General features: G+C 36.2%; 1 protein-coding gene across 4 annotated transcripts in view; it reads right to left on the reverse strand.

Annotated features, from left to right (window-relative positions):
- inpp4b (inositol polyphosphate-4-phosphatase type II B) overlaps positions 1–19,459 on the reverse strand; it is a 160,791-nt gene that overhangs the window by 23,360 nt on the left and 117,972 nt on the right. For all 4 annotated transcript variants that reach the window (XM_065295211.2, XM_065295210.2, XM_065295212.2 and 1 more), the window contains 4 exons: positions 13,333–13,596; positions 10,237–10,375; positions 2,574–2,749; positions 1,526–1,649 (listed from right to left, as the gene is read on the reverse strand). In XM_065295211.2, coding sequence (XP_065151283.1) covers positions 1,526–1,649; positions 2,574–2,749; positions 10,237–10,375; positions 13,333–13,596 — 703 coding nt within the window. The remainder of the gene's footprint in view (positions 1–1,525; positions 1,650–2,573; positions 2,750–10,236; positions 10,376–13,332; positions 13,597–19,459) is intronic.

Here is a 19,459-nt window from a genome sequence, read left to right on the forward strand (position 1 = left end):
CCAATGTTGGGTTAATTTTTAATCCAGCATGTGTTCTGTCCAATATGTACCCATTATGGGTCAAAAATAACCCAGACATTTTTAGAGTGCAGCTTAGGCTGGTTTTGGCTGGTCTTTTCAGTAGGGTAAACATGTTTTTTTTTGCGTTACCCAAGGTCTAACTAAAACCAGCTAAAACCATCCTAAGCTGTTCGGCTGGTCTTAGCTGGTTTAAGATGTAAGTAGCTGAATTAGGATGATCCTTCCAGCCTGGCAAAGCAGGTTAAGCGGGTCGAGCTGCTGGGTCAGCTGGTTTAAGCTGGTGGGTCAGCTTGGCTCCCAGCCTGACCGAAAGTATCCAAATCCCCTCTAAAACCAGCCTGCTACACAAGCTTAACCATCTAAAACCAGACTTAGGCCGGTTTTACTTGGTCTTTTAAGTAGGGTAACAACTTTCCCTGAAAAGCCAAGGTTTAACTAAAAACTGCTAAAACCATCCTAAGATGTTTGGCTGGTCTTAGCTGGTTTAAGATGGAAGTAGCTGAATTAGCATGATCCTTCCAGCCTGGCAAAGCAGGTTAAGTGGGTCGAGCTGCTGGGTCAGCTGGTTTTAGCTGGTGGGTCAGCTTGGCTCCCAGCCTGACCGAAAGTAGCCAAATCCCCTCTAAAACCAGCCTGCTACACAGCCAAGCCTAACCATCTAAAACCCGACTGGAAGGCTAGCTAAAACCAAACAACCATCTTGGGCGGATTTTACCTGGTCTTTTCAGTAGGGTAACCGTTTTTCCCTGCAAAGCCAAGGTTTAACTAAAAATGGCTAAAACCATCCTAAGATAGTTGGCTAGTCTAAGCTGGTTTAAGATGGAAGTAGCTGGATAAACCCTGGAAAACCCATGGGTCAAATTTGGCCAATGGTAATTGATGCTAAGAGAAGGGTTCTTGGGTTCTCCAGGGTTAAGCTGATCCTTCTAGCCTGGCAAAGCTGGTTAAGCAGGTCAAGCTGTTGAGTCAGCTGTGGGTCAGCTTGTCTCCCAGCCTAACCAGCTAAAAAGTAGCCAAAACCCCTGGTCAAGATGGTTTAAGTTGGTGGGTCAGCTTGTCAAAAGTGTCCCAATCCCCCCTAAAACCAGCCTGCTACACCAGCTTAACCAACTAAAACCAGGCTGGGAGACCAGCAAAAAAAAGCTTTTCAGTAGGGACACCATATTTTTTTGTGTTAACCAAGGTTTATCTAAAACCAGCTTAAACCATCCAAAGTCGGTTGGCTGGTTTTATTTGGTCTTTTCAGTAGTGTTTGCTACAAAAACTTTGGATAAACCATGGTTACTGTGATAAAACCGTGATTTTGCCAAAGGTAATAAATGAACCAAAAAACATGGTTAATTTTTTAGTTGAACAAGACAGATTTGTTATTGGTTTAGATATTGCATGTACACTGATATACTGTGAAAGTGCGGTTTCTGTAGCTCATTAGCATTCACAAAGATCAATTGCTCAAATTAATCTGCCAAATGCATAAAATTGTAAAAACGTGCAAAACACTTACTGTAAGTACTGAGCAGGCTTTCGAACTGAGCCACCAGTCCGACCGTATGCAGCTGTCTGAGAAAGCCCTTATCCTCTAAACCAGCGTATAAACGCATGACAAATCCACATGCCAATGCAGCCAGCTGCAAACACAAACATATAACTTTAACAAAACACAGTCTCTCTCTGACCCCCATATTATGTTTAAAAGCAAAAGCAAAACTATTTGGAGTCAACCCTGTTGTATACATAAAACATCGATAAAAATATAGTAGTCAACATTTGAAGTGGATCAAAAACATTCATCAAAGTTGTCCTAAGACAAGAACGGGTACTGGGTATTGGTTTTAAGACAACTTTAAGGAAAGGTTTTGATCCACTTCAAATGTTGACTAGTGTATTATAGAGAAAACACCATGATAAAAACAATAAGAGTTAAGTCATGTCTTAAATTCCAAGATTTAGATCAATGTTGAACGTTTGGAGCGACTGGCACATGACAGTTATTATTGTAAGTCCGTGTCTGGACGATGCAACCGATCAGACGATTCGCATGACATTTGCAACTTTGAACTTTGAACGAGTTTGATCCTTGAACATGTCAACAAGAAATGTTTATTCGGTTTCTGTAACATAAGCAGGAAATGTTTTTGTTTTTTTGTTAACCGTGTTGCACACCTTCCACCCTCATGCCACCTTGAAATGTGGTGCCGCTGCCCTCCTTTTGATGCAATCTGCAGCGCTTCTGACGTAGAGAGCAAAGCAGAAGCTCATTTGTCATTTAAGGTTAAAGGCCTTAAAGAGACAATGTACAAAAAATGAAAATGTGCTCCTTTATAGCTCAGTGGTAGAGCAGTGCAAAACGGCATAGGTTCGAACCAAGTCAGCTGATAAACAAAATGTGTAATGCAATCTTTGGGTCACTTTGGGTAAAATGAAACCAAACATCTGATGGAATTCAGTTGAGTAAAGTATAAGAGAATTTTCACTTTTGGCGTAACTACTCCTTTAATGTTATTCGTGGATCATCATGTGACTCCCTCATCTGATTGGTGGACATGACTCACCGCTTGGCTGAAGACCGTGTCTCGTCTCTGCTGGAGCTGAAGACCCTGTACGCTGCTACACACGGCTTCCTGGAGAAGCACAAAGCTCATCGAGTTTCGGGCTCGCTCCGCCACATCCTTCACACATTCCTTCAGAGCCTGAACCAGAACGGCCAACTGATCATGCACATCTGCAGCTGTCGAAGAAGATGGAGACAAAACGGATGTTTGTGATTTACACATAAGCAGTGGTTTTGCATTGAGATTTTTACGAGCGGCAACATACAATATTGGGTTGCAAGCAGTGTTGGGGAAAGTTACTTTTAAAAGTAATGCATTACGATAGCAAGTTAGTCCCAAAAAAGTAACTGATTGCGTTACTTGGTTACTTTTCATACTTTTTCTGTGCTGATGCTTGATGTCTTTCAGGCTTTGAAGGTGTATATTGCTTCCGTCATATTTTATCAATTAGTTGTTGCAGCCCTACATGCAACCTCATGATGGCTTATGTCAAGCAATATACAGTAGTGTCCAAAAGTGAACCACCCATTAGGAGAATTAATAACGGCTGTATTTTAGTAAACATCTAAAACCATATTTGGCGGATGAAGAGGACAGATGCCAGAAAAAATGCGGCTGGGCACGGAGGCACGGAGACATGGAGACTCCTGTTTACAATATGCTTTTAATGATGATTGACACAGGTTCCTTTCAAACCTACGTTAAAAGTGTACCCATTAAAATATGGTTACTGCAGTAAAAAAGTTTATTTTGATCATGGTCCCACGATCGCTGGATAATGTTGTAGTTGTTTTACATAGGCCTGCAATTACTTTGCAGTCATTTGCAATGTCACAGAGTCTACACGTATTGACATGATTTGCGATGTACATTTGCAAATGATTCATGAAGTCATACCTGTGGAATTCTTTGATTGATTGTGTTTTAAAAGTACTGTATGTTCAAACTCTAATGACAGTATGTGATCGCCGATGCGCTGGCAGAGAGAGAGAGAGACCAAGAAAAAGAGAGAGCGCGGCCGCGCTCTCTCTTTTTCTTGGTCTCTCTCTCTCTCTGCCAGCGCATCGGCGATGACATTGCTGTCATTTGAGTACAAAAAGTGGAAATTATTGATATTATTTGAAGTTGGCTCTTAAAGGACAAAATACCTGATTAAGCTATTACGTAGCTATTATACGTATTTATTTTCAGGACGACCCAGTGGCAACTTGACCATGACCCGGTACTGGGTAGCGACTAGGGCTGTCAAAATGGCTGAACAAGTACATTCGAAATTCGTCCTTGAAAAATAATAAAATTCAAATTATATTCGAATTATAAAGACCTACTTTATCTTGGAGAAAATACTCCTAAAAGCCCACAAGAGGGCGCAGCACAAAGCCCCAATGATATAAACAAATCATGCACAGCATATTTTTTGTTAAAACGAATGTTATAAACACTAATAAATTAAACATAATTTCATAAATTCATATGCAAAGGAACAAAAGTGCACATAGAAATCTGGAAGTGCAAAATGCAAAATTTACAAATTATTTTATGTACCATAACTTAATTAAATTTTTTTTAAAAATGTACAGAGCCTCAGTCAATACAGAACACAACGGTGTCTTAATGAAATCAAAATTAACCAGTATATTTGTGCACCTGTAAATGTACAAAACGAATGCCATACATAGACAATGCATATTAATATAGGGCATTTTATATAATATGTAGATAAATTTACGTGTTTCTAATAAAGTATGAAAACGAATTAATCTTTATTTAAGCCAAAATAAGTGGGAAAGATCATTAGTCACTTAAATTTAGTCAAGCTTAAACGCTATTCACAACAACTTATATTATATTTTGTGTGTAGAAATATATGCGAGTAATAAAGTACAGAACAGAAATGTTTAACTTACGCGCAGAGTGAAGCCGTTAATAAAGCAGACTCTCCGTAATTAATAGAGGACGTGCTGAAACAGTCGAGTTGGCAGATGATCATCATGTTTATATTTCACGCAGATAATGTTGATGAAAAACTTGCATATCAAATGTCCAGGTGAAAGTCAAGTTTCCAGTCAGTTATTAAAATAAAGCCACCGCGGCGTTACATTGCAACTCTCTCATATGCGGTGTGGACTCTGTAGATGCACATATGGTTTTAATGTTGCTAACAAGCAGCTGTATTATGGCACTTTCGTGTTGATCAGTTAAAGTTATTTTAAACTTTAAAACGGCATTTAAAAGCAGACGACACTAATTCTGTCATCTCAGCTAGTTTCACTTTGCGGTTGAATTCCAGTTGATGCTCCAAAAACCAAAGAAGCATCACACAGCCCTTTTAATATGTATTCTGTCCGACTCGTAATCCCCACTGTCTTTTCTTGCTATTTTTCAAATGAATAACGCTGGCTTGCTCCGCATAGTTGGCTGAGCCGCTAACGCTCTGTATAACAATCCGCGTCAGTTACGTCATCATCACGTTGCGTGAGCTTCCTGACACAGGTAAAATTCGAATGCAAAGTTTTACGTTCGAATATGCATATTTTTTTTACATTCGACAAATATTCGAAATTCGAATTAAAATTTGACAGCCCTAGTAGCGACCTGGTGTTTGGGGACCTCTGCTCTAAATGGTCCCCCAGGTTAGATTAAACCATTATAATATGAGGTCCAAAATGCACAAAACGCAAATCTTTCAAGGTATTTATTGGAGAGCATCATTTGGCAAAGAGGCAAACCACAGCACATCAAGAAATCACCAATCGAGAACAATGCATTTCTTTTTTTGCGTTTACAACAAAAAATGCTGATCTGTATATGCTTGGGCTGATTTGAATTAAATTAGAAATGAAAATAAAATGAGAGTGTTTGTTAAACAGAAGCGTGTAACTATCGGAAATCTATATAGGCCTCTCCTAACAGCGTGTTTGAACTAGACTCATCCGGCACGAAAGATGTCAATGCTATTAAATGTCTATAGGGGGATCAAAGCTTTACATTAAGATGCATTCAATGGAGCGTTCTAAATTAAATCTAAATTACAACTCTGATTTATTTCATTAGAGGCAGAAAACCTAACTAGATCAAGTCATGAGCCACAAAAATGCTTTAAAATCTTGGGAAATAAAGTACTGTATATACACAATAATACACAGTCTACTAGACCAGGGGTCCCTGCCCTCATCAAGTTTGAAACCCCCTGTACTAGACAAAGAGGCGCCTTCAGCAATTTTTGGCCTTATGGAAAAATATGAGGTTTACCACACCCATGTCACTTTTAATTAAAATGATCTTTGAGGACCCCAGTAGTGCGTGGGCCCTTAGAATGGACCTACCCCTTAGTGATGTGCGGTCTGGGTTTTTTCCAAGTCGCTTTTATGAAATTATTTGGCCCGCCCTGCACTACTGTACGTCTTTTTTTACAAACCGCCACACACCATTTAAATAGACTACTTACTAGAAAGTGTAATGTAAGTGAAAACAGGCTTTATTTTTTAGCCTGCTTGGAAACCATTAGATTACATCATCATGTAAACTGGCAAGAACATACAGTACACTTATGAATCATAAAAAACAGCATGGTTTTATAACAAGATGGGATTATCATAAACATTTTCAACATTTACAAAGCAGCGTTTTTATTCATCTGTATAGGCGAACAATAAATACCTGTACGTCAGATTTAGCAGCTTGTTCTTGTTTTTAATGGTGTAAATTTTAACGTTAATTTCCCCGCACCTCGTCTTCTATCTTCATTTTTATTTCTTTGTTTGTTTTGTTGTTGTGGCTTGGCACTTTCGTGACGTGAGGTCAAAGGTTTAAGGACATCACGCAAGTTATGTCGCAACTTATGCCTTCATATTGTAACCTTATCAAAAAACCTAATAAATATGAAAAGATACAGTATACTGTGCAAAAGGTCACCATCACCAGCTTTGTTGTTTTAGCAAAGTTTTAATGTCCATCCATATCTATTTTTCATTTAGGTTTAAGAGATCCTTAAGCTGCATGCTATTGCTCAAGTGGAAGGGGAGTTTACCCTAAATACTTCACACTTCAGCTTATACTTGTATACTGTTTTTAATACAACATAGACTTTTTCTGTATTTTCTGGTTGTGTTCTAATAAAGAGACTGAGAAATAATTATATATGATCACTTGCAAAAACCACAAATCTAATGGTAGCATGGTGGCCTAATACTTTTGCACAGTACTGAATATTCCCAAATATTTAATACAGGGAGGAAAATAAGTATTTGAACACCCTGCTATTTTGCAAGTTCTCCAACTTAGAAATCATGGAGGGGTCTGAAATTGTCATTGTAGGTGCATGTCCACTGTGAGAGACGTACTCTAAAAAAATATCAGGAAATCACAATGTGATTCAAATACTTATTTTCCTCACTGTATAAGCCACTGGTTCCCAAACTTATTCAGTGCGCGGCCCTCCTTGGGTACGGTGCATCCCTTCGCGGCCCCCCAAAAGAAACTGTATGACATAAAACATTCTAAAACTTAAACTTAAAAAATTTAAATTAAAATAAACATAAAATTATACAACGTATTGCTGTTGGTTAGTAGCCTTATTTTTCTGAGGTTTCATAGCACAGAATTTATGATAAATTAATGTATTTTATTAAATGTCATTATACTGGGGCCCCCCTGGCACCCTCCTAGGGGCCTCGGTCCCCAGTTTGAGAACCACTGGTATAAGCTATAGGAACTTGTACGCAACATACATGGGTTTTTTATTTTCGCTTTAATAAACCGCCCCGCAAATAAAGTGACAATTTCTTTACCTGCCCCAACCCGACCCGTAGGGTTATGAGATGACTAATGCATCACTAATGCCCCTGACTTGAAACATGTTTGAAATTATTTCTCGGACCCCCTTGCTAAGCATTAGGGACCACCACTTTGAGAAGCCCTGCACTAGAGAGATTCATATTGAATTATTTCTTCGCAAAGGTACAGAAGCATAGCTTCATTAATCCAATGCCTGAATCTAAATCTCACGTCTTTTCACACATCTTTTGTGAGGAATACATTATGCATTAGTCATCAGATTTTGACACGATCTTCTTCATTTCTTGTGGCATCTGCCCATTCCGCACAAAGATTTATCTTTGTCACGTTTGCTGACACACACCTCGGGGTGTACCGGTAAATATGAATTGCAACATAGCTTTCTTCAAAGCTTTGATTTCGTCGTCTTCTCTTGCCTTGAGCTATGATGCATCAATCCTGACACGTCTAACATTAATTCAACATGCATTCGAATGTTGTGCGATTGTGAACTTTAACAATGACACTGCAATGATTTTAGGAAGTTCGTAGAGTTCATATGATGTTACAGCTCTTCAGTAATGGGAAAAACTATTTCTTACATATGCAATGACGAATTATACCTAACTTTAAACGCCTGGTACAAGGCATTCCTGAAGTGAACAATAATTTGTTTACTCATTCATAATGAATCAAAAACAGATGAGTTAGCTTAGTAGGTTTCATGCGATCAATTTTAAATCTAATTTGGCCAAAAATTGTGTATGAACAACAAGAAAATGTTTTGCACTGTCAAGATTCATTACACTGATAATAGCAACATGCAGCGTTGCAAACTGCAGGTTCAGCCTGTGAACAATAGGTGGCGGCATTGGTTAAATTTTTCACTGCAGTATCTCATCTTGTCATTGGTTGTAGCTTTTCACAGCATTTTACCTAACATTAAGTGTCAGTGGTCCACTGAAAATGTGTGAATTGCTGGGAAAAATAATTTCTTAAATGATCTAACAAATCGACACGTGCTTAATAAAAGTCGACCCAGATGCATTATTGCATTTGTTTGTTTCTTTACTTCAAGGTCATGGGTATGAATACAAAAGAAACACAAATGAATCAAATGCACTTTGAATGACCTTTCGATCTGAATAAACCAGATGGGTTAATACAAAGAAAATAGAAATGATGCTATTGTTAAATGAGACTAGCTAGTATTGACTAGATAAAAAAATAAATTTAAAAAATATATTTTAAATATATGCTAAATACATTTTGTAGAAAGTGAAGCTTAATTAATTATATTTTTGATTTTGAAAATATATTTAGTTTTAACCTTAATATATTAACATATATTTTAATATGTATTTCAGGGGCAATAAACACATTTCTACTTTTACAACCCATACTGCAAAATTTTTAAAGGCCAGAATATAAAAGTTTATAAAGTATATATTATTGCATTTGATATCAACATATATTTCAAAATGTATTTCAGGGGCAATACTGCCCTACAAAGGAAAAAGGCAGTAACTTTGTTTTTGGTCGAAAATTTGTTATTGATATTTTTGGGACATTCAAGACCTCCTTTATCATGCGGATAAGTATCTTGAGTCCATTTTGTAGTTTTTTCAAGAAAATTAAAATCAAAAAGAAAATAACTGACAACTAAAGTCACTAAAAAGTCTAAACTTTAAAGTCATTTTTCTCAGTTCTACACTATAGCAAGTTAAGGTATTTTGCCTTTGTAGGGCAGAATAAATACATTTCTACTTTTACAACCCATAAGGCAAAATAATTGCATTTGAAAATATATTTAATTTGAACCTTTTAAAACCGGTTATGTTTACAGGTTATACCATAAAAAAATGTTTTTCTTCCAATGCGACATAAAAAGAAATGCTTAAAAATATCTTCATTTTTAAAATATACAAAAAATATATTGGTGAAAAATAAATTTTTGTAAACACCAGCATTCAGCAAATATTTATTTTTTTAAATTTATTGAAAATTGAATTTGGAAATACATTTCGTTTTTACCTTAATATATCAACATATATTTCAAAATGTATTTCAGTGGCAATAAATACATTTCTACTTTTACAACCCATACGGCAAAATAATATATTTTTCAAGGCCAAGTATATTATTGCATTTGAAAATATATTTAATTTTAACCTTATTAAACCGGTTATGTTTACAGGTTATACCATAAACAAAGTTTTTCTTCGAGTGCGATGTGAGAATAAATGCTTTAAAATATATTTCTTTTTAAAATATACAAAAAATTGTAATAAGTAAATTTTTGTAAACATCAGCACTCAGCAAATTTTTTTGGGCCTTTTTTGTATATTTTTTAATTTATTGAAAATTGAATTTGAAAATATATTTCGTTTTAACATTAATATATCAACATATATTTCAAAATGTATTTCAGGGGCAATAAATACATTTCTACTTTTACAACCCATACGGCAAAATAATATATTTTTCAAGGCCAAGTATACTATAATAATATATAATATATTTAATTTTACCCTTTTTATACCATAAACAAAGTTTTTTTTTCAGTGTGATGTGAAAATAAATGATTAAAAATATATTTCTTTTTAAAATATACAAAAAATGGTGATAAACACATTTTTGTAAACATTAGCATTCAGCAAATATATATATTTTTGGCCATGTTTTGTATTTTTGAAATCTATTGAAATATATAATATTTTTTGCTGTATGGGCTAGGAAAAATCACAACCATCAATCACTTTGAGAACTGTTTTGCTATTCTAATCTTGGCTCTTTTTATGTCTATGGTTGTTGACAAAGAAGACAAAAACAGTTGACTAAACATCATACCATCAATCATCATAGTGGTTGGTTGGTCAAAACATACCTGGATTGTGGGAAGTGATGACATCAGCGAGGGCGTGGCCGGGTGTCGACTCTTGGTTGTTGTTTTCTTGTTCCTGTAGTTTGTCCACCGCGGCGATAACGCAGTTCAAACTTTTGGCTATGCCAGCCCACACCCTGTCCTAGAAGAGCCAAACCGAATGTTAATGCACCAACAGTGATTTGCATGTAAAGTTTTTTGTCAAAACAAGATTAACAACTAACTCCATGTTTTTGTTGATGTATTGTTAACATAGAAATCTTCTGCGTAAAATAAATGATCTTTTAATTGATGCAGCAGATCTACGATCGGTTATGCACAACAGAAACCAAAAGATCGACTAATCTTATGTTCTTGACCTTATAATACAGACTCTGAGAAAACACTTTGCAGTGTCAACACCATGCAGAAAAAGCAAATTCATATTTAAACATTTATGTAACAGCTTTACATAAGCTTTATATTTGATATGACCCCTGTTGAGCACTAAGGTCGCGGTGCACTCAAAAGTCTGGCTTACAGAAAGTATTAGCAAACCCACAACATCTCTTTACCTCTCCTAAGTGTCGCTCAAGGGCGCAGGAGTTATTTTGACATTGATTAGAGATGGTTGTCTTATCTCGACCTCTAATCCACTAGTTAGCCTCAGTTATGACACACACACACTCCAGAAGGAAATTACAAGGGATAGACGCCGCACTTCATCACCTGCTTTCACAGCAACAATGACTAAACATACAAAATATACTCCATAAATGAGATCTAAAGTTGCATATCCTTCAGGTTGTGCTGATAAAGGTTTCTAATGACGCCCATCCTCATCTTCTATGTCTGCACTTCAGCAGAATTAGTTTCAGTCTATTGAAGTTCACGATTGTTTTTGTATTTCTGTGAAGTGGTGAAGAGCACAACCCAGACATACGGAGGGGCAGGTGTTTGAAACAAATCAGTTAAAAAAAGAAATCACGTTTTAAATTGATGCCGGAGGATCATACGTGTCTGTGGCAAAAAAGATAGCGGATGAGTTATGTGCAAGGTTTCAGTATCGGCTCAAATCTTGTGAAATCTCACTGGATGAGCGCTGTTTTATCCTAATCCTACCATTAAACGTAACCCCAAACTTGGATTTAGGTCGTAGCTGTATCCTATCTAGCCAGAACCACCGTTTTCATCCTAATCCTAACCCTAAACCGAGGGGCAACCTTCTGATCTCTCTGATGAAGGCAATACTGCCCGCTAGAGACTGACTCCAAAAGGGAGTCAATCCCATAGACCCTTATGTTAAAATGTTTTTGGTCTATATAGCTAATTTTGCCCTTCATGACAACTGTGGGGGGGCATTTTTTGTAACTCATCCGTTTAAATTATAATAAGCCTTAAAGTTCTGCATAATTAAGGGCGTGGCCACTTGAGTGGTGGGTGGATTGCTGATGCTGTCACTGCCATCGAGCTAGGTGGGTGTGGTTTTCTCTTTACCCATTTTCAAGTAATGCGTGGCCAAGATGGCGACGGCAGGCTCCACCGACTATTGACTTTAAAAAAGCTCTTCAAAAACCTATGGGTGACGTCACAGAGTCCATGGGTCCTATTTTAACATTGTCTTAGCGCATTGTCTAACACGCCTGTGGCGTGTCTGAACCCACTTTTGCTAATTTAACGATGCGAAAAATAGTTTTTGCGCCAAGCGCAGGGTCTAAAATGGTTGTTCCTATTTTCATAATGAGTAACTGGTGTGTTTTGGGCGTAATGTGCAATAAACCAATGAGAGTCTCAGCTCTCATCCCCTTTAAAAGAAAGCACGCCTAATCCCTATTTAGAAAGCAGAATTTATAAACTGAAACCAGTTTAAGAATATGTTAATACATTTTGTTGTTTTTATTAGTATTAAAAGTATTATTTGTTTTGGAATAAAACCTTTAAAAGCCATTTTCTTTCAGTCATAAAAGTAAAAATAGCAGGCTTTTTATTGCTGTAAATGTATTGACATCCAACATAATCATTGTAATCTCATAAAATAATTTACAAATAATACAAACAGGAAATAAAGAATTTACAAATGTGCGGAGAGCCAAATCGTATCAGCACTTGGACAGCACCATGGTTTTTTTAAAAAGCATTACTTAAAAATGTTTCTCATCTCACCATATCCACAGGTCATCATATACAATAAATCTGTGTGGTAGCATTTTAAAAATAGATGCATTTGTTTAACGCAAAACATTTATTTACTTACCAGGCTGCAGGTGAAGCAGCTCTTTACACCTTCTAACGTCTCATAATCGGTCCTCATTTATGTCAAAGAGACTCAATAATAATCTTTTACATTTTAATCCTTTGATTTTTCATATTTTAAAATGTTTATGTGCTGCTGGGCATCCATGTGATAAGCAAATGTGTGTTTTTCGTCCCGTTTATAGGCGCATATTACTCTTTAAATAACAAAAAACATATTGCGCCATTGACCTTATACTTAGATCAGGTTTTTGTTGGTCAATGGCTCAAAATAGCAACGCGCCAACAGTGCACCTGAACACACCTTGTTTTCAGACCAGAACGCCCATGGACATAAAATTGGGCGCAAATGCATTTGCTATTTAAACAACGTGGCGCTAAACATGAAAAATGATAATTGCGCTGGATTGAAACTAACAAAAGATACTTGCGTAGCGCATTGTGCTGCATTTCGCCAGGTGTATGATAGAGCCCCATATTTTTTACAGTCTATGCTCTAAATCTTGCAAGATTTAGGCCATAGCTGTATACCTTCTAGCCCAAACCATAGTATATTATTAATAGAGATTGCTTCCTTTAGCAAACACCACTGACAAATATATAAAATGCAAAGTTTTGTTATATAACAATAATAGATTACAAACAATAACATAACACACTAGATTTGGCAGATAATACTAGGGGTTGCTTGGGTGTCTTTAATGATTTAAGTGTTTAGTGAGGTATGAATAGTTTTGTTGCACATATATGCATGAGTTAGTTCTTTTTTTAATTGATAACTGACTACTTGATTTTTTAAAGCAGTATTCCCCACACAAAATATGCATTTCTATAAAGCATTAAACAAATCAAACTAATGAAACTTGCCCATTCTTCCTCGTCATACTCCTTCTGTTGAGGGATGGAGTCGGAGCGGATCGGAGACGCTTTGCTTTCTTTCAGTGGTGTCTGCGAGCCATCGACGTTGTTGCAGACTGTGTGTGGTTCTACTGCCACATTTGCATTGGAATTAGCCTTGGTTTGGCTGGACGGAGAGGACGTTTTGCTGACGTAGCCAGGACGTGCGGCGTGCAGCGCTAGGAGAGCACTCTTGACCAACTCATCCTTCAGAGCATGAACAAACTGCTCTGTCTAGAGAGAGAGAGAGAGAGAGAGAGAGAGAGAGAGAGAGAGAGAGAACGTTAACTGTATGTTTACTGTTGGGTTGGACCTTGTTTGTACGGACGTGTTTTTCTAAGAGTTTATTCAACTGAAAGCAGCCATGGTTGAAGACAGCCCTGTGTGCTTTTGATAACTCTGTATTTTAATAAGCCAGCGTTTCATTAAAATACAGCAGAGCATACGAGGGAGGGAGTGAGAGAGCAAAGATTAAAGAAAACTTTCTGAAAAACTAATAATAATCTGACAAGGACAAGAGCAATAGCAAGGGCCGGCTGATAGCCGGTGAACAGCGAGTAAAGATGTTCGAGAGTTTGGATGAAAGAGAAGAAATGAAAAGACACAACAGATGCGGTTCATCTCAACTTCAACCCAACAACAACAAGATCACACGATTCAATTAATTCTCAGAGGCACAGAGATAAAGGAATGCAGGAAACAGACATCTTCAGGCTCTTGTACCTGAAAAATCCTGAAGAAAAAGTCAAAATAACAAGAGCCCTTGAGAATAATAGAGTTTCAATATCTGCCAAACAAAAGCCTGAAGAAAACCAATACTCCTACATTCAATATTGCGTCCACACTACAGATTCACTCCTCTTTCAATTGTTTAATTCATTAAACAGTTATTTAGCATTTACATAAAAAAACATCCTTATTGGTAAGCTAATAATATGATTTATAATTTGAGCTGTATGATTTTACTGTATGGGTATTGTCAGATTTAGTTTGTCTTTAACCGATGTAAAGGTAATAAGTGTGTTTGACATTATTTGGCACCGTAAGAACAAGCAAGCAGATGGCGACAAAGTACCACGACTGTACCACGAGCACTAATTTGATGTCATCTGCCTGACGATTCTTGCGGAAGCCGAATGAAGTTGAACACACTTAAGTTACTTGCAATTTTGTGCTTCAAACAGAGATGGCGATAGAGTGCAAAAAGTTGCAACTTTAAAGTCACAATCAAATTTAAATTAAAAGCGTAATTTTTTTATATATATATATATTTTTTTTTACAATGAAAGATTCGGTCACAATGCAATGCTAACAGGAGTTAACTTACAGGCTGTGAGTCCAAAGCAGGAGGAATTATGATAATGTCAGTCTTGTACACATCAACAAGCCCAGGAAGTAAACTGTTGCCTACAATCTTTGTGTTTGTTGTAGTACAAGAAAATAGATTAACATTGAAAACGATAACTCATGTCATCGTTTACTTTGGGGTTTGTACCTTTTGCATATTGTTAACATGAACTAATACACACTAACACACCAAAGGAAATGTAAAAACGTGAATCAGACAATAGGTGCTCTTTAATTAAAAATCTCTCTTTATTTCTGGTCATGGGATATGGCAGTTGGACGGAGCCCGGGAAAAAAGCAGCAATGATTGACGAATTAAAGTCCAGCCCTACGTTTTATCATTTCAAAAGCCGTTTCACTTGGATATACATCATGATGGGGAAAATAAGACAATTGCTACTTCTGATACATTGTGACTTAAAAGTAAATCCCTGTAATTCTAGCGAACTAATATTTTTATGCCTATAAAATCACAGTGAAATGCAGTAGTGTTGTTTTTGGCGGCCTGTTTTAATTTTAGTTTTAGTCTAGTCTTTGTGTCAAGCTGACATTTTAGTTTTTATTAGTTTTAGTCAGTTCATACTCTTTTTAGTCTAGTCAAGTTTTAGTCGACTAAAAGTCTGGGCATTTTAGTCTTATTTTAGTCAGAATTATCCTTGACTATTTTTGTCTAGTTTTAGTCGACGAAAACTGGTGACATTTTTAGTCTAGTTTTAGTCAATGAAAATTGTATTTTAGTCTCTTTTTAGTAATGCAATTCTATTTAACCCAGTCAATATAGTATAAGTACCTAGCAGTAGTATAGACAAAACCAAAATTTTCATAGATATAAGAATACATCCATTTCAGACATGGAAGATGCTCTAATTGGAATTTACTTGATTTGAAGATATATATATATATATATATATATATATTTTACTTAATTTTATTTAACCTTGACTGTAGGTAAAGAGTCTACATTAAAGTCTACATAATCAAAACAGAGTAGTCTAAGCAGAAACACACACACAGGGCCACTGCTGGTCAGATGGGTGCCATAAGCTGACTTTTACGTTGGTGCCACCTTTAGTTAAAAAAACAACAACAAAATCACAACTATAGTAGGCTATGTGTGAGAATAGCACTTTATTAAAATGATATTGTTATCATTTATAATTGTATTTTGACAGCAACACAAACTACAATTATACAAATATGCAATATGGTATATCTGTATTTGTGTTGCAAATAGCACTATAATGTGACAAAGCTAATTTTACGTGTCAGTATAAATCCAAGCAATTTTGGAGAATTACTAAATATCTTTCTTGTAAGTAAATTAAAAGCCAGCTTTGAGAAACATCAGATGTCTATTAACAAAAGCAAAAGTTTGTAGGCTATGTATGGTTATGTTCTTAATAATACAGCTGTTTGATTGATTTAACACTCAAGCATTTAGTTAAGCAAGTTTAGTTAATTCAAATAATAAATAAGGACACAGACCCTTGTTGTTAGCACATAAGTTATAAAACAACGTCTTTAGCATATATTTACCATGCTTCAAAACACAACGCAGCACGTCATTTAAACGATTGAAGATGCAAACTGGTACATTGTTATATTATTTAAATCACACAGATGAGTTCGCGGTGCCAGCAGTCAACGCTATACATATTAACAGGCTTGTGAACTCACCTGAAAACGATGCAGGGGTTTCATTTTGGACTTTTAGTTTCCATTTGAAGACTTGATGCGGCGGTGTATTCGCGGGCGCAGCTGGCCATCAAACGTGACGTGTCGCGTGTTACTGCGCAAACGGATTGCGTATGATATCAAAGCATCGCGAGAACAGACTGCTCTGCATGCTTTCTAATCGCTCTCGCGGTACGTTTACGTATTTTTGCGGATCGATTTGCAGAGCGTCATTGAACACACTTGATAATTTGCATTCAGGTGGCGGGGTGCCAGGAGATGGCCAGACGAAATAACGTTATAACATTTCGTCTCGTCTCGTTTTGGTCAACGAAAATGAAGACACATTTTAGCATAGTTTTTATTAAGTAAACCACTTTTAGTCTCGTTTTTATTCGTCAACAATATTGTATTATACATTTTATTATAGTTTTTGTCACATGACCAGCATTTACGTTGCGTCTCGTCTCTTTTTCGTCACGTGATAAAGGTTCGTTGACGAGGATATTTCGTCATACTTTTCGTTGACGAAAGCAACACTAAAATGCACAGCCCAGTTTGCTTATCTTTTCAATGTAATTTGCCAGCCGTCAGCTGTAAGGTTTACACAGTGTCATTGCTTTTCATAGGCTGATGAACAGATGCTCTTGTTACTCAGATAGGCTGTTTGCATGTCATCGCCGCTTTGACCTTTATGTCTAACTTATCATTCGCCATTTCAGATATGATAATTGATCTCAAAATATTGTTTTCTAATTAAAAAGTAACTTTATTTTTGTCTGGATTCCAACTTGTTTGAAATAAAATATTAATAATTAAGATGTATTAATTATTTTAAACATCTATCTTCAATCATCAATCTGACTTGTACACATTTGGTACCACTATAAAAAGTGAAAGTTGGATCAACTTAAAAATGAATTTAATTGGTACACCTAAAAAAGTAAGTTTTATAAATTGTTTCTCACTTTAAGTGAAAAAATTAGGGACTTTAATGGGTAGCACCTAAAATATTTAAATATTTTCAACTTTAATATTTCACTTAAAGTGAATTTTTAAGTTGATCCAACTTTTACTTTTAACAGTGCACTACTCTTGACATTTATCCAAGGCTTTACAATGACAATACCCAGACTTCAGACGTGATAAAATGTTACTACCGTGTTTTGTCATAACAATCTTTATAACATGAAGAAGACATTTTTACCCAAGGGTCCTGGAGTTATTCAGGTCCTATGGACCCCCAATGCCCACATTACGAATGTCTTTAGTTCATGAATCTTTTTGTTGACAGGCTGATAAATAAAGACAACTACAGTAAAATATGTGGTCCTGTGGTTCCCAGGACCGAAATTGAGATCTACTGCCCTAGGGCTTGTTTATATTATTACAAATATACTGTGATATTTTCCAGCCATATTATGAAATTCAATATATATGTATATATATATGTCTGTGTGTGTTATAATATTAATGCTATAATAAATATTTATATTATTTAAGCGCTCTGAAATAAGTTAAAATCATGTGATCGAAGGCTGAACTAGAGGGGAATATTTTTATGCAACAAAGTAGCAGCATATGATAAAAAAACACTAAAATACTAAAAAAACAAACAGCATTTAACAGGTTAAATTTATACACACCAATCTAATATAATATGTGTAAACATATTCACCTGCATGCATTTTTACAAAACCATTTTAACACATTAAACTGCCATATGAGAAATTTTATGAACACTTTTAAGTGTTTTTAGTTTATTGTTGATTGCATTTCTATCGAAATAAATGAATAAATAAATAAAAACCAACTCTATCACTCAACAGGTATTGTACTGGCATTGTGAAAACAAAAAAATTGGTATAAGCACTTCTTATTGCCTCCCTATCATAAATCACTTTATTTTTTCCTCATTTTTTCGCTTTTGGAAGTTGCGTCTTTAAAATCCCTAAATGTAAACATACATTTTCACATTTTCATTATTAAATACATTTGAAATGTTTTAGGCAGATCTTTGCTTGAATAATTGCATTCGAGCAAATACAAAAGGAATGTGGGACAGACATTTCAGAGAAAATACCAAAATACAAGCAGGGTTCCCACACCTTAGTTAACTTTAAATTCAAGGACCTTTCAAGGACTTTCCAGGTCCAATAGCCTCAATTTCAAGGACTAAATGTGGGGACACATTTCAAGTGAGAGCAAGGTTACAATGTGTTACCTTTAAAGATACATTGTTATAGTTCCCTTTTGAGGAAACTCGCCCTGCGTTACTGCAGAGACACTTTAGGGACGCCTCCAGGGGTAAGTGCGTCTGAATGTGTATATCAAATTCACCAATGGTGAGAATTAACAACAAAGACAGGGTGATTCAGGAGCCAGGAAGTATATCACTATCTGAAATATTGCCAAAGACAGCGTTACAGGGATGCAGGAAGTATGGCAAGGGAGACGCAGCGTCTCATTCCCTTCTCAGGGAACAACAGTTACATACGTAACCCGAGACGTTTTCATTTGTCAAACACAACTATGCAAAAAAGCATTTTGGTATGAATCAAAATTCACATACAGAAGATATAAGCATTTAAAGCGAACAGTTTAGCACGTGTGCTTAAAAAGTCTGGAATTTTTGTGATATTATCCTACACTACACAGGGAATAATATGGATTTTTTTCCAGAAAACTTATTTCATAAAATTGATTCAAGCACTTTCAATAACCTGTATCTATATTTTCAAAAACTTCCCAGGGGCTTGAATTTTTCCCCCAAATTCACAAACTTTCAATGATTTCAAGGACCCATGGGAACCCTGTACAAAAGATACACATCAAGTATCATTAAAGGGCGGCCAACATGTTGTTTCTTTTTTTTAAATACATTTCACAGCTCTGGTTTGCGCAAAAATGCCCACAGAACCCTAATGGGACATGAACACAAACACATGCTCGGGGTTTGAGATTTCAATCAATGCGGTCGAGTTAGCGTTAGCTTCCGAATCAGGCGTCACATTGCTAATCAGAGGATGACGAGGGGCGACAGGGAGAATTAAGCGATGAAGGCGTCTGATTGCCG

The sequence above is a fragment of the Paramisgurnus dabryanus genome, chromosome 4, assembly GCF_030506205.2.
Source record: "Paramisgurnus dabryanus chromosome 4, PD_genome_1.1, whole genome shotgun sequence".
Lineage (NCBI taxonomy): Eukaryota > Metazoa > Chordata > Actinopteri > Cypriniformes > Cobitidae > Paramisgurnus > Paramisgurnus dabryanus.